The sequence below is a fragment of the Amblyomma mixtum genome, chromosome 9 (genome assembly GCF_055824585.1).
Source record: "Amblyomma mixtum isolate Tamu chromosome 9, ASM5582458v1, whole genome shotgun sequence".
Lineage (NCBI taxonomy): Eukaryota > Metazoa > Arthropoda > Arachnida > Ixodida > Ixodidae > Amblyomma > Amblyomma mixtum.
In genome coordinates this window covers 79,948,298-79,964,950 of record NC_143020.1, presented here as the reverse complement: position 1 = coordinate 79,964,950, position 16,653 = coordinate 79,948,298, and the positions used below count along the sequence as shown (strand labels likewise).

At 44.2% G+C, this 16,653-nt stretch overlaps 1 protein-coding gene across 2 annotated transcripts in view; it reads right to left on the bottom strand.

Moving 5' to 3' along the window:
• Positions 1-5,895: 5,895 nt before the first annotated feature.
• sd (TEA domain transcription factor 1 homolog scalloped) overlaps positions 5,896-16,653 on the bottom strand; it is a 49,317-nt gene continuing 38,559 nt past the window's right edge. For both annotated transcript variants that reach the window (XM_089560603.1, XM_089560604.1), the window contains exons 9-10: positions 15,991-16,143; positions 5,896-13,085 (exon numbers count right to left, since the gene is read on the bottom strand). In XM_089560603.1, the coding sequence (XP_089416729.1) occupies positions 12,972-13,085; positions 15,991-16,143 (267 nt within the window). In that variant the 3' untranslated portion in view covers positions 5,896-12,971. The remainder of the gene's footprint in view (positions 13,086-15,990; positions 16,144-16,653) is intronic.

Below are 16,653 nucleotides of genomic sequence, written 5' to 3'. Positions count from 1 at the left end.
TACTGCGTCGTCTCCTCCAGATGAAGTTCCATCCGCTGTTCATCAAGCAATAAAGGGGACGAAAAATCTGTAGCCGTTATTTGTATCATTCGGCCGCGCTTCTGTGTACTTCCACGCGTCTGCGGCTAGTAGTTGTGGCGTTGGTATCTGAGGAGGAGGCGCCGCACCACTATTGACACGGTGGCTCCCCCTATGGGGGCTGAAAACAAGCTATAGCTCAAAACAGCAGGAAAGCCCCACCCTCTAACGGTAGGAAAGAGAATCGATAACGCACAACCTTTGGAAGTGACCACCAGAAGGCTGTACAAGTATAGACATTCATGCTACCAAATGCTTTGGTAGCATATACAGTAACTCTAAGACATTCTAGGGGCGCGCGCACATCGAGGCACACATTCCCCTCATGGAGGATTCCCCTGCAGGTTTCCTCCTCGAACAACCGGGCCGATGAACTCCGTTACTAACGTGCTAATAAGTGCTAGACATCTCATGGTTATAAAAAGCTGCAAAGCTTTGTCATTTTTCACGATTTGATGGTTATAATTCTTTTTTTTATTTAAGGCGTAATTCTACCATTTGGTAGCCATTAATGCAACAGATCCTTCACACGCGCCCACGGTGCGGTTGTGTCTTGCACGTGCGATGAAGTTTTGACCCTCTTCCGAAGGAAAGTAAAAACTGCCGCTGGCCATGTAATGCATCGCGTCACCACACTGTACCAATCGAAGATGCGGAATGCAGGGGCAGTAGGGAAGGATAAGTACAAAAGTTCGGAGGACAGCGGCAACGTTCAAGAATGTCGCTATATATGTCCAGAACAAGCGGATATCTATAACTAAGTTTTCTCAGAAACTAGGTAAAGCCGGAATCCGCCCTTAAACAAATTATACCCATTTCAAAATGCCCACTAAGTATCTTTTAGACCTCTGTAATGAGAGCCATTCTCGCCCTCTGTTATTTGCGATTGAGAACATTTCTAGGACCATTTTCCAAAAGTAATGTTTCCACTCATCCGGGTTTACCGCAATCGGTTTCCAGTTCCAAATACGAGACTTCGACCAGCAGTCGGGCCGTGCACACTACAGTCCTCATTTGAATTCGTTGTTCCCCTGTTCTTTATTTCTCACCGGTGTCTCTACGTCGTTAAACATTGAGTAAGCACTTGCAATTAATATTCCTTCGGTTTCGGTTTCCGCCGAAATTCCATGGTGTATATGCGCATTGCTGTCTGGAAACAAAATGCCAAAGGTTCGAGACGAAAGTAGAAATGGCAGAGTAGCACGAGTAGCACGTGCGATATATCACTTGAGTCAACACCGCCTCAAAAGCAACAGCATGCAATATCTTATTGTCAGCTGCTATCAGCAGCCGCACGCGTGGAGTGGGAAGTGGGTGGGGGGGGGGGGGGGGGGGGATAAAGGTGATGGTTCCGCGCATTGACTGAGCAGCTGTGCAAGGCCTCCACCGCTGACGTTCCTTCAAAGGTCGAATGTTGAGGCTTCACACATACCTCCGGTTTTTCAGCTCTGCTAGTGAAGTAGCTACTTTAGCACTAAAAGTTACTGCAGTGAAATTAAATTTATTACAGTGCACTACAGGAGATACCTACGCCTGCGGGCGCCGCCACTGCATGGGAGTGCGCCCGGAAGGGTCATTTCTTGTAAGAGAGGCGGGGGGGAGAAAATTTGGTAATGAGTTTTGCGAGGGAAGGGGTCGCTGTTTCAAGTTCGTTGCCTTTTTTTCAGCCTCCTCGACAGACTTTTTTTGTATTTCTGTCGAAAATAAACATTCATTCATTCATTCATTCATTCATTCATTCATTCATTCATTCATTCATTCAAGTGGGATATGGAGCTACAACCAAACTTGAGAGCGCACATAACAAAACTGAAAGCTTTCCATTGCATTGCACCCGAATTATTGTCAATTCTTGATATAAGTAGCTTTTATTAAAATCATTAGTCACTATTCATGAAGTCGCTCGTGCAGGCGGCGACAACGCGACCGTGCATTGTGAATGCGGTCAAATTCTGACCCTTTTCCTAAAAATTTAAAATCACCACTATCCTGATGATACATATGACGTGCATGTGTGCGTGCATAGTCACGGACTACAAGACGACAAAGTGGGCAGCGGCGTAGCACGGAGCGCTTGCACTAGGCCCGCCGCCATTAAATCTTTCATTCTCCATATGTTGTCCTGTCATCATCGGCTTGCCGTCAACATTCGGCGAGAGGTGCGGGGTAAGCATCGCCATGCTGGTCTTGGAGTTTCGGCGTGCTGCGTCTGTCATAGTCGTCGGCTTTGTGTTCCTGCATGGTCAGCACCACCCAGCTGTGCCCCAGCCCGCCTGACCAGAACCGACCTCGCCGTTCGCCCCTGCCACCGTCCTCCACACCAACCACAAGACACGAGAACTGATCCTGCCGACCAGACCCTACGCGACCCGACCGATCCGAGACTGTTACAGCCCCCCTGCCTATGCCGCTTGGTGCTCCCATGGACATCGGCCGTCGGCTCAAGGTGACCTATGGCTCGGGAGCTTCCTGGACCAGCCCTGGATCGTCATCTGTTCATCTATTTCATCGTGACGGCAAGCCCTTCATCTTCTCTTTTGTGTTCGCACCTCCTGTCACGCCCATTGTCACGTCCGCGGAACGGAGTCAGTGGTGCGGAACGGAGTGCTCGCGCTAAGCCCGCCGCCATTACATCTCCATCGCCAAATGTCATGTAGTCCTGTCTTCATCGGCTTGCCGTCAAATAACAATGTATTCAATTAATAAAAACGAAATAGACAAAGGAAAATAACGAATAAAAACAGTAAATAGAAATGAATACAGCAAAATACTTCCTGGTCTTCCTATCACTCAGTTTTTACCGTTTTTCAGCTTTTCTATACACCCAAAATGAGCAGGTTTGCACGTTCTTCTCTACCCACAGCTCACGCTGCACCAAAAGAAACACCATACTAGCATACAATCGCACCACAGAGAACCCTTCAACCCTTTTGCCCACGAGTTGCCACATTGATTGATGCATATTAACTTGAGGAAACGACACTGCTAGTAATCAGATACACGCCGCAGGGGAAGAATCCGGGTTAAATTCGAACCCCCGAGGTTTTTTTAGCGCACAGAAGTCTCAGCGTATGGGCAACATTGCCTTTCGCATCCACCGAGGTCTAGATGACATGGCCAGAAACGAATCCGCGACCATGGCCATAACAGCCCATGACCATGCACTAAGCCATAATGGTGAGGATGGATGTCTAGCAGGAGCATATCAATTTATCTACTGTTCCTAAATGCTTTTTCTCCTCTGGGTGTAGGTCATTGTGATGTGAGAACACCGGGGCTGTGCCCGCATGTTAGGTCATACGAATGATTGCGGCAGCCTCTGCCGTAATATCAGGCTGCTCCATTTGGAGCTGTTCACCCACAAGCTACCGAACGACGTAGAGGCGCGGGTAATTAGCCCCGGCGGTGAGCATCCACTTCAGCCAGGAGCCTGTTCATTTCGATATTGTTTTCATGTTTGCTTTCTTATCCCCAGGCAGTTTCAGGGAAGTCTGAGGGCTTCTTCCTTGAACATTTAGGGCAAAAGGGTCGGCACAAGATAGAAGGGACTACCTTCACAGGTTCTGAAAGCATCGTCCCTGTATATTTTGTGTGGTCTCTTTCGCGCTAAGTCTTCATCTATGCAGAAAGAACTCGTCCAGCCACGTATTACTCTGTTGAGGACTCGAGTGTGGCTGTACCCATATGCTGTCTCACACCCATTACTCAGAAGGTCACCCGAGCACCATCACATGAAGCAGACACAAAAACTGAGCCATCATAGCGGATAGCAACTTCAGAGACGGGGCTGAGCATTTAGGTACTGTTAGTGAGGTTTGTAGCCTTCCTTTTCTTGTGGCGTAGGTTCAGTGAGTTATCAGTTCACATCTCAGTGATTCTACTCGTGGCTGTGCCCGAACGCCGCTCCTGCAAATAAATCTGCCGCTATCTGCCACGACGCTAACATACTCCATTCTGAGTAGACCACCCAAGAACTCACAGTAGGAAAGCCGAACTGCGGGCTTGTTTGTAGTGCATATCGAAAGGGGTATACAACCAGCTAAAAAGACGAACACACGGCAATCTTTGTCCCGCGCTTTTCGCTGTAGTGTGTGCGCCTTGTTTGGCTGGTTGAAAGAGTGTTGAGCAAATTCACGCACTACGCAAAGGCACCAAGCCACAATGCCGGTGTTTCACTTTATCCAGGATATTGCTCAGTTGTAGGTACCGCTAACAAACTCTGCACAAACTTTTTCCTTCCGGGTGTAGATTCGGTGAAATGTGGGAACTGTTGGGGTCCTGGGCTTCGCCCACATGCTGGCTCAAGTGCCGTTTTCGAGCCCTCAGCCATACCACTAACCTGCCCCTTCCAGAGTAGTTCACGCACGTACTAACAGATGACATTAATGGGAGACCAGTTAACAATCGCGGCAGGTTACCACTGCTATCAAGAGCCCGTTGATTTGGTTAATTTTTGTGTAACTTGCAAGCATTTTTTTTTTATCTGGGTGGATACACTGAAATGTGTAGACCAAGAAAATAGACCAACTGCCCCAATTTTGCTAGAGATCTGTGAATTCTTTGCTACACCCACACACTGGTTCGTGTCAATGTGGCGCCGCCTGCCGTATACACTGCCCAACAATATGCAGAGTAGTTTATGTAGGTTCTATGAGATGGCGCAGAAGTGCAAGCTGCCTACCTTAGGGCACGGTGTAAGGTGTAGGGCACCGTGCCTTAGGGGCATGCTTAGGGGTTTCCGCGCTTTTTTGCTGGCTCTCGCCCGTGGTGTTCGAGCGGGGCACGTGCAGTATCATGTATTTAAACTGGTGCCCTCTTACTGGTCCGTTCTCCATTGTCGACACATTTGACATGGTGCATAGCGAACACCATCAATGTGGAATAATTGCGTCATCTGCAATTCTGCGATCTGTGTTCATTGGTCATATAGTAACTGTGGCAGTGATGCAGGTGTTTCCGGTGGAAGGTGCCACAGCTACCACATGGCGAGTACTGCTGCATATGAAACAAATGTCTACCGCCCAGGCGCAAACGGGACCTGCATCACCTCGTACGTAGTCATATTCATCAGGACCATTCATAGATTTTAGGATGCACCCCCGAGGGTATCGAACCAGAATATTTTTCTGCTTCCTTGTTTCAGAGACTCGAACAGGTTCAGTTCCGAGTTCAAGTCCAGAGAGACATCCGTTCCTGTTCAATCCAGTTCGACACAAATGGGTTGAAGCGGTTTCAGGGTTAAGAAGAAATTATTTTCAAGTGGAGGGGATTTCTAATCAACCCTGTTGGTGTTTTTGTTTTCTCTTTGAGATGTTCATCTGCAAACTGAAAGACAAAAGTGCAGCAGAAAGTACAAGAATTTACTGGGGAATACGCAAATTTAAACACCCAAAAAAGCTTTTCCTTACATTTATTTAAAATTTCAGCAGTATTTTTTTCCCTTATCTTTAGAGTGGTAGGTTCCTGCACACTACCTCCATGTAAAAGAGACTTTCGCAAATATCTGCGCAAAAGACGCCGCTGCAGCGTGGAGTCTTTTTTGAATAACCATTAGTAGTGCTCCAATGGGAGGAGGTGTCATATGTGATACCGCAGGTGGTGGGAAAAGGCATGCAGCCCGCATCTGTAGGCAATTTGGAAACTGCATCATCTTCTCAAGTAATTGAAGTATACCTGTAAGCGTGTGCGTGTGTGTTGATCATATCAAATGTGGTAAATGATAACTGCGTATGTGCGCTCTTGAAAAAAATCATTTTCATGCATTCTCTGGAATCACTGCCGCTCACAGCTATACAGGAATACGCAGAACGCCACAAATATATGCAGGGATCTTTTTATTTGCCCTACGCCGTCATACATATATATAAATCTATATACAACCGTATATATATTTATATATATGTACATATAAAACACAATTGGCAAATACTTTGCTTCATCACAAATGTGCCACATGTTCATTGCATCTAATTGATATTAAATAAGCACTCCACAAAAAAATGCAAGTCGTAATGAGGCAAATGAATGCATACATAATTACTCGGCTGGAAAAAGAAAATAAACAGAGACAAGGCAAGCACTATATAATACGTGTGCATGGCGTGAGACACGCAACATTTTTATCTACACTCCAGCATTGGAAAGGACCTATGTTCCATGCGTTGTCGTAGCCTTTATTTGGCATGGAACAAAAAGCAAAAAGCTCTTTGGGTGGCGGAGTTCTACACTTTTTGTGCAGTTTATTGCTTCTTGAGAACCGTATAGTATGTCAGGCGCCTGGTCACAGTCTCCTATATCCACAGATCCATGTCAAAAAGACGTTCACGTTGTCAGACGTTCAGATTTGATTACGTAATGAAATGCGAGATATCAGCAGCAGTAAAGAAGAGATCATGTGTGAAACGTTTTCTATTTCCAAACGGTGTTCGGCCAGCTTTGAAGCTTGCTAAAATTACAGGGTCAGGCTCACAAAACATACATGCTGGATGGATAAAAAAGCAGTACTAAAGCAATGTTAGGCAGCTTTAGCACAAATCAAAGCAGTGAAGAGCGAAAAAACTAGCAACTTCAGCTCTAATTTCCAGTTCATAAGCCCTTCAAACCAAACCACATGCATAAAAGCCTTGCAAGAATGGAACCCTGACAGAAACTGAATGGTCATGGAGTCAAAGAATTAACTTGAACAGCCCGTAGATGTTCAGGGGCAAACAACAGTGTCCTTTGCACAAAAGCCACCTACCACAAGTTCAGCAAATAAACCCTTGGATCTAACACATTGAAGCCGAATGTTCTAGCAGTCAACTAGCAAACCGTCTGAAATGTAAAACCAGCAAATTAGCTGCCACAAGTGCCTTTCCTAGAGAAAAAATTCTCAGGCTGCAGTACTCAATAAAACTGCCGATGTTAGAAGCACAGTATAAGGAATAAACTGCACAATAAGCTGTCGGAAAGCCTCAATACATTATTAGAGCCCACAAACAAAAAAATTGGATCTGATGTTTGGACGGTGTTTGTTATTGCGAGCGGACTCTGCAATTAAAATTAAGACATATAGGCCTAGTTTACCACTGCCATTTCTGAAATGCTTCAAAATATTTAATTGCCGAACATTCTTTCTGGTGTTCTTGCTGCACCTCAATGTTGTGTGGAGAAATATATATATATACATATAAAGTAGAAGTATGGCTATTAAGTATAAGTACAACTGACCACTCACAACCCAAAATCAATTCAATGACAACCAGATTCAACTCTTTTAAAGTTGTGCAAAATAGAGAAAATATTGGCCGACAAGCTTTCTTTGGAATTCTACAGAAGTGAAAAATTTTTATGCCTGCTGAGCGACGATTATATCGAGTATCTGAACTGCTTATACTGCAAGTAAAATAATCTAAAAATTTATTGAAATGGATTTTATGCCTCAATTATTTGGAAGCTCACTTTCTATAGTAGGATACAACTTAAAGAAACAGCAGCTGCTAACACTGGGCCGCGGTCCATGGCGTCCTGTATTACTCCGCTGGCCAATCGCACCTGTAAACGAAATCAGCTTTTTAATGTTTGACTGTATCAGACAATCCATGTATCAGAATTCTAGAGATCATAATTTTTTTCTTGTGATAAAACTTCTTGTTTACGTCACAAAAAGCGTTTAAGCAACGGACTACGTTTTCGTCGTGGAGGAATTCTGTGCGCAGAGGCTGAATGTGGGCGGAGCTCCACTGCAGACTTAAGTTGTATCGGACTATAGTAAAAGCCGCAATCACTTTTTGACTGGAATGAAGCAGAATGAAATAATCAATGCCGATGCATGGTTGAACAACCTGCTCTTGAACTTTTTGCTTGCAAATATTATAAATGCATTGCCAAAGAGTTTTTATGTAGTGGGAACTGTGACAGCAAAAACACTTCAGTTTGTGTTCCTGATGGATGTAAGAATGAATGGAGGCTTCAGAAATTAATTTCACATGCTGTTGAACAATCATTACAAAAATAAGCTTTCCTGCAACTTGTTCAATCCAAATTATGTCCTACAAGTTTTCAAATTGTATCTTCCGTAACATAGCCTACTGACTAAAAAGCTAAAACCTTGTCAAAGTGTCTTACTGCAGATTGCATTTAAGCAGCTTTTCAAATACCACGTTTTTTTTTTCTTTTCAGATGTGCTATTTCTCCAATGAAGGTCAAGGAAAGGCTTTTTTATCATGTGCAGAAAATATTTTTCAGTTCCAACAGTCCTTAACATGCCGTGTCTACAACTGGTCTGAATGTGCATAGCTCATGACAGCATAAACAAGAAATTGCTCCACCTTCCATAGCTTCATAAATGAAACTTGAAAGATTTTGTTGCCAGTTACCAGTACAACATGTGGCATGCTATAATTATCTCTCAGAACGCCTTTCTTCGAGCATGGCAAATGAGAAATGGTATGTTTAAAATATCAGATATTATAATCTATGCTCAAAGCATACAAAAACAGCTGCAAGATAGTTTGATGAAAAGCACCGACCTGAATACGACGGGAGTCCCTTTCAGACAGCAAAGGAGGAACATGGAAATCCAGTGGTCCGACAGAAGAGTAACGATTTCGCATGAATGGCACTCAAGTACATTGCGCAACTTTTAGAAAAAAAACAAGTGATGCAAACTACCGCTAGGAGCACCCTCAAAAGAATACGTTGACGACAACCTCTGACTGCTACTGGTGATTGCGAGAGCTCCTTTGCAGGGTGGCCGCGTCTTCGCATAATGGCGTTATCACGAAAAATGCACTGACACAAGCCAAAGTGGCCAACGTGGCAAGCCATCTGAGCTTTTCAAACACTCATTTGGCAATGTAACAAACTGTAACACCAAAAAATATGACTTGAGATCATACAATGTTACACATCAAAAACCTGTTCCACTACGCCATCTACGTAAACATATCAGACGTTTCAGTGCAGAGAAGTCTCTGTGCTTTTTGGCGCAGCATTATCACTTTGATGCAGTATCATGACGACGTAGGCTGTCCATTGACCTGACGAAAATAACAACGGTGAACTCATTTTCAAGGGCACCTTCAACACTTCTCATATTCAGGCACACAAGCGAGTCAGAAGGGCAGTTCCACTACTACGTAGTCGTATTTTGCATTTCGTATGTGCACTTTACTTGACTCGTTTAGCAGCCAACATGAATTTATGCCACACAAACTTTTACGTATTGGTCAAATGTTTAGGAGAATCCCCCAAGCTGGAGTAAATTTGTAATAAGGGAGTAATTACCGTATTTACTCGCATAATAGGCGCACTTTTTTTTCCAGAAAATCCGGCTCAAAGTTCGGGGTGCGCCAATTACGCGGGGTAAAATTTCCGGAAATTTTTCGACTCGCAAAATTGAACACACCGCGTAAACGCACTCGTGTACGTGCCGCACCCCGTTTTCGCGAAGAAAATGTTAAGAAAAAAAAAAGGTCCGTGTAAGGGCCGCACCGAAACTTTCAGAATGCACGCGCCGAGGCCTCCGCGATCGGCTCCGGCTGCGCGCAACGGGCGCTTGATCGCGGAGGCCACACACGCGCACAGGAGCTTCCAGACGCCGCCCAAGGCCAAGCTCATCATCATCATCATCGTTTTCCTCCGCCGCGAGCTTTCGCTATCTATATCGCCATCAGCATCTCCAGCTCGTTTTTTTTTTTTGTTGTTGTTGTTGCTGTCAAGTGGCGGGATTTGCGGTAGCGCGATAGTTATCGTGGTTTATGGCTTTGCCGCGGAGCGTTGATGTTTTAGCTCGACGGGCAAGCACCTTAAAGGGACTATGAAACAAATTCTTAATTAATTCTTTTCATGGTCCCTTTAACAGCTACACGGCTGGGAGTTCGCTCTCGAACGCGGCAAGCATGCGGCAGGTCGGAAAATACGACGTGGCCGAGAAGTGCGGCAGTTGCGACTGCGGCGTCCTAAATTTTCGTACGCGACTCCAAGCGCTGAGGTTTTCGCGGGCCTAAGTCGGGAACGTTTCCGGCTGGAGATGAAGCTTTCCAAACAGACGTTTAAAGTGAGCATCCCTGAAAACTGTGTGCGACTGTTCTAAGCGATGTCGTTGTACGTGCTGTGGGTCCGCAGCAGCTGCAACGGCAGCAGCACTAGTGAGGACTAGTAGTCAGTTCAGCAAAAACTTCGTTAAAATAAAGATTGGGAAACGGGGGGTGGCGAGGCGTCGGCTTGCAATCGTGTAAATACAGTATTGATCACAGTGCCAAGTTCGGGGTGCACCTATTATGCGCGGAAATAAAAAAATCTGATTTTTCGCGCCCTAACTAGGGGTGCGCCTATTATGCGAGTGCGCCTATTACGCGAGTAAATACGGTACTCATTGCCATCTACCCAAGTGCAGCCATACGGCTACAAACTTTCCTTTCCTTAGCTTTCCTTTGTAGCCGTATCGCTGCGCTCGTAGCAGCGTACGTAGCACATCGTCCCTTGGTCAGACAGTTTCAGATGTATGCCGTGCCAGTTTAAACTGACCCCAAAGCCACGAAAATGTAAATTACTGCATCAAACAATGCTGCGCCTTGGTAAAGACACAGGAAAACAAAAGGCATAAGAATGAGCACAAACTGACACTTCAAATATGAAATGCACTCACACTGAAAGATATATACCAAAGGAAACAAACAGCAAGACCACAAAAGAATTCCCAAGTGCAAAGTCTGCAAGGCTGCTATTGCCACTACAAAAAAATAAAAACAAAACGCGCCACTGCAAGCTGCAATGCCATGCAAATGTAAACATTCACACATAAACCTCCACTATCGATTTCAACATAGAGCACACTGAAAGTGCATTTCGATAATTTTCAACATACGAGAAAAATAAATAAAATTTATAAAATTTATAAAATTTTCATGCTCATGTAAACTGAGGCATACAAAGAAAATTGTAATTTAGCCGGATAGTATGTGCAGTAAACAACTGCAGTGATATTTTAATATAAGACGCCCCTATATTAAACTTCCTTTTCTCTTCATACACCGTAAAATCCCATGCATTAGAAACCTATTATTGCTTGCTGCATGTTTGTAGTAATGGTGAACAAATGTGTCCAACATATCTGGCATAAAATGAACATGGAGGAAAGAGTTTTTAAAGCTGCTACACAGAATTACTGTAGTGCACCTAGACCATACATTCTGGCACAACTCAGCCCAGAGTGGTTTACACCTAGCTGTCTTGAAATGTCTTGAAATGTTCAGAAATAAAGCCAAATGCGCACAACTCTACAAAGAATTTCCACTGTTTACTAATTATCAGAGTGTTCACGCTCGTTTCCTCTATTGCCCTGTATGCAAGAATTTAGCATTCACGACTGGCAAGCAATGTACAGGCTGCCCAGCATGTCAAGCACCGTACTAAGCAAACAAAATAGATACGAAAAACTTTCACACAAAGTCTGGGCGCAGTGTCTCGTATCAAACTTTGTAAACCAAAAAACAAAAACGCAAAAACGCGACGCGAGCTGCGCTTATTTTTGTATAACTGGGACACAAATGGTAGAAAAGTACCGTATTTTCCAGTCTATAAGACGCACCCGCCATATATGAAGGCTCTCATTGAAAAAGTTGGTATACAAGACGCACCCGTGTATAAGACGCACCCCAATTTACCCACTTAGTCTAGTGAGGGCTAATTAAACACGCTTGCTCGACCATCGCGAAATGAACCATGGATCGACTCATCTGATCGCATAAAAGCTCCGTAGCTCCGTAGGCCCGCAGCCCGATTTCCGTTTTCGGTAGCATACTCGACCGCAGATAATTTGAACTTTGCGGTCTAGCTCTTGCGCAATTTCGGTCGCATACTGTAGTAAGACCGAGCACGACAGGTGTAGATAGTGGAAAACACACGCCGAAGTCACCAACACAGACGTAATACGTACACGGTTGCGAAGTTGCAAAGAATGACTAAAAAAGAACGCCGGCTTGGCTTGTTTTGACAATGGCGAGAAGAGCGACTTCCGCCATCTTTTGGAATTTCACATTACTTTTGCTTGCGCCTCCGAAACGACCGCGTGTTTGCGATTCTGGAAGTCGTCATCCCCGCCGTTTCATGATAAAGTTCACCTAAAAAAAGTTGCGCACGGCGGTCCCCGTGCTCAAAAAAGGGCCACAAATTAGGCTTATGCCGCACGAGGCGGACTTATGGTTGCTTGGCGGGGGAACTTATTACTCATCTGTCGAGGCAACTGTTTGGTCTAAGACCCTTTTCCCAAGCATCTCACCCTAGAAGAGCCGAGCACCAGGCCAGGGGAAATCTTGTACCCATTAAAGAAACCGGTGGGTACCCGGCGGCACTGGGGATCGAACCCAGCACCTTCCGAATGCAAGGCGGATGCTCTACCACAAGGCCACGCTTCGGTCATGCACCGTGTTACTACCGCATCATTGGTAGTGATATTTTTTCGGTGAAAAAAGCTTGAGCATGAACCTGAGTAATTTCTGAACTCGCAAAAAAAAACGAAAAATTCGCATATAAGACGCACCCTTGTATAGGTTGCACCAGCAAGATTTTTGACAAAAAACCGCGTCTTATACACCGGAAAATACGGTAGATGACAGACAAAAAAAGAAATGCGGCTGGAGAAGCCCGCAACACACACACACACACACACACGCACACACATAGCATGAGAAAACAAATAAGCAAAGCACCAGGAGGAATTTGCAGGGGAAAAAAAAGACCCAGCAGAAAAAAAGATCGCGGTGGCACTGCTATGTACAGATGATGCACCATATTTTTTTTTTTTCCATGTCCCATCCACACACAGGCATATCTTTTTTCTTTTTTTGCTTTGTGTGGCTGCGGTTGATGTGAGGCACTGAGAGTGGCGAGGAGGACGTGAGCCGAGGCACTCAGTCTTTGACGAGACGATAGATGTGATGCTGGGCTCCGTGAACACTCGTGGAGACTTCGAACACGTACGCGATGCACAGAAGGGTCTCCTGAGTGTCCCGATTGGTCACGACCTGCACGAAGAAAAGGGGAGCGTAAAATTAAAACGTTGATAACGAGTTGCCACAGTATATCTACACCACTTGCACTATAGTCGGATACAACTCAAGATCAAAGCGGCTTTTCCCCGTCAAAGGGCCCCCCTCAAGCCAATGGCGTCAGCCGGTTCTCATGACCCTGCTAGCGTGACAATGCAGGGAGTGGCAGATGAAAGGGCAAAGTCCCCTCCCTCCATAGTCCCTTGGGGGATAGACCCCTCTCTCCATTGTGGCACCACTCCCTGCATTGTCACCCTAGCAGGGTCATGAGAATCGGCGGACACCACTGGCTGCAAGGGGGGTTCTTTGGCAGGGAAAAGCCGCTGCCTTCTTAAGGGGGGACACTGGTCTTGAAAAAAAAAATTTTTATTAATGAAGTCACAGTTGCGAAGGCTTCTGGGAATATGTATTTTTGTGTGCTGATTCTAGATATCTCTTTTAATTTCATGTAAAACAATTCCTTGAGCATTTATGCACTTTTTATGCTAGTATTTTGCGAAGAGTTTTGAAGAAAATTTGCTGTGGGAAACTCGCTGAAATATATGCCATTGGGTTCTCTTGACACCAAGGAATACAATAGGGGTGAAATTGTCTTCCTGCCTATCATAGAACTTAAGTTATAGAGTTTTGAAGTTGTTGCTTCAGAAATGAGACGAAAAGTGTGTATTCCTGTTTCTGAAGTGGCAGCTTCAGTACCCTATTACTCAAATTCTATGAAAGCCAGGACGATTATTTTACCCTTATTGTATTCCTTGGTGTCAAGAGAACCCAATGGCATACATTTCAGCGAGTTTCCCGCAGCAAATTTTCTTCAAAACTCTTCGCAAAATACTACTTGCATAAAAAGTGCATAAGTGCTCAAGGAATTGTTTTACATGAAATTGAATGACATATCTAGAATCAGCGCACAAAAATACATGTGCCCTGAAAATTTCATAACTATGGCTAAATTAATAAAATTTTCCTTTCAAGACCAGTGTCCCCCCTTAAGTTGTATCCGACTATAGTTTACGGAACGATGTTCCTGCTTTACACTAGACAATCGATAGCCACAATGTGTCTGCACCACTTCAGCTACCTTCTCTTCCTAAGCAGTGCAATACACTCCTTGCTTTTGAGTTATTAGTTTTCTTTTAAACATTCGTTATTTAAGGCTTCATTCATTTTAAAAGAACTCGACGTTAGAAGGTGAAGGATTACTTCTGTTAGAAGAAGCTTCCACATGTGGTACTAGCTGCACCAGCAATGGATTGAGAATAACGAGGATACCCGAACTTACGGCCCAAAGCTAATTACTACCCAGCTCGTAACAATGACGTCTGGTATGTGCCATCCTTTCGTACTAATTACGGTCGTCAAATGCTGCGACATATAATTCCAACTCTTCTTAATCAGTGCAATGAGCCCTGATGACTTAAAAATACATTTTTTTTTTCTTACTGCAAGTTTTCTCCCCCTTTCTCCCTTTTTCTTTTCTGACTTATTCTTCATTTTGCATTTTTCGATGTTCCTGAGCGTTTTGTGTTACTGTTGCCGACTTCACTTATCTATTAGTGCAAGAGGATGTTCACTAACTTTTATTGAATATGATGTTCACCTATGCACTGTAGTCTTTTTATTACTCTGTCCGTGTTCTGTTGCGGCCGGTTTTTATGTACAGGGTGCACCCCTCTGTCAAGCCAGTCATAGGCTTTTTGGGTGCACCCCTAACATCCCTGATGTTGAAATAAAGGTATTTGTATTTGTAAATGCATGCATGCTTAACCCCAACCTTTCCATCACCCACATTTTTACTTAAGACTTTCACTATACATGCGCCCTTTATTAATGTGATAGTGTTAAGGCAACTGTTCTGCAGAAAGTCCAGTGTTGACGATGTCGACGTTGCGGGCGAAAAAAGCAAATGGCCCACGTGCCACCTAGGTCTCACAAGCTGCCCACCGGGTTGTGAACAAACGGCCCAATATGGCAGGAGGCAGTTAAATTGATAACTGGTTGCAAGAGGCTGCTCAGGTGAGGCAGTTGCACAATGCTTTACCGCTGCACCCCTGCACCAGGAATGGCATAAGGAGAACCCCCAGTGATCTACGAATGTAAAGTGGACAATGGCCAATTCCGCTCATATGGGCATTAACCCATTAGCACTATCACATCATAACCTTATGGGAGAGCTCAAGTGTCATCTCTCCATTTTTTAATTAAACTACAGCCTGTTTTGGGTGCTTGTGCTTCCATGTGCTTTTTTTCCACCCACATCAGGCAGGATGGTATAAGACAGACATGGTTCTTCAGCCCATTTTGAATGTTGTTTGGCTTCCCGAAGTCCAAAATGATTAAGAATACCTTGTGCACATAAATTTCATAAAATAAATCGTTGTTTTTATTGAGATACTAAGTCCTTTCACTTTTTCTCCTTACCACAGTGACCATTACTGTTATGGCACCTGGCAACAGAAACAGGAGGTGATGAAATGCAAAGCACCACGACTTTCTGTTCTCCATCATTTTTTGTTTGCACATACATTACACTGGGGGTAATAGAGTTCAAGTACACATACAACGCACAGAATGTATGCCTGCACTATGCGTCACAAAGTATGTGCACCACACACGGTACGTACTCAAACAACCTCCACTTTTGACAATGATGTTTAAACTGACCATATGCCTACTCACTGAACATCACAGTGGCAGCAAAGTGGCATGCATAAACATGATTGCCTCTCAAAAAACACAAAGGCAATACCCACACAGACAACTTGCAATTACAAGCATTCTGTAATGAGCGCCAAATCTCCAAATAAGTTAAAATTAGTAAGCCCTTGCAGACACCTACACATAAAGCCGTCTTACTAAATTTTTCGTGTAGCATCTTTCTTACCTGCAGTATTGTGAAGTTTTCAAGGACGCTGTTCATCATGTACTTCTCAGGCAAATGCTTCAACTTGTGAATGAAGTTGATCATGTATTCACACATTGGTGATCGATGAATTCTATACACAAAACGGCCATTCTCGAACCTTGCATACTCAGTCTGAAAAGAAAGAAAAAATAAATTCGTAATCGGTTTTGACAGTAATACTTGCAAACAGCTTGTTTCATTTCCATTATATCAGGACACAAAAAGACTACACAACTTTTTCATTTAGCACAACTCTGATGACTACCAGGTAAATTAATTGATATGAGCTTGAATGAATTGGTGACAGAAGCTGCAGTACAGCAAAAGCTCATTGATGATTTTTTTGTTAATGCGGGGAAAAACTTATCCAGGAAAACATATGATGCAACCACCTAACTTTGAAAAAGTAACTGCTGAATGAAGTACACTTTTGAACTGACATTTCACCTCATAACAAGATTGACCAGCTCCTTTTCTAAGACTTGAAGATTACATTCCGCATTTGCATCCAGTCTGCTGATGGCAATGGTGAAATCAGCAGAAATCGCTTGCGCATTGTTTTTAGATCCTTCACCTCTATGCGTCAGTGCACTGCATGGAACGCATCGCACCGGCTGACTGTCACTGTGTTCTTGTTCCTAA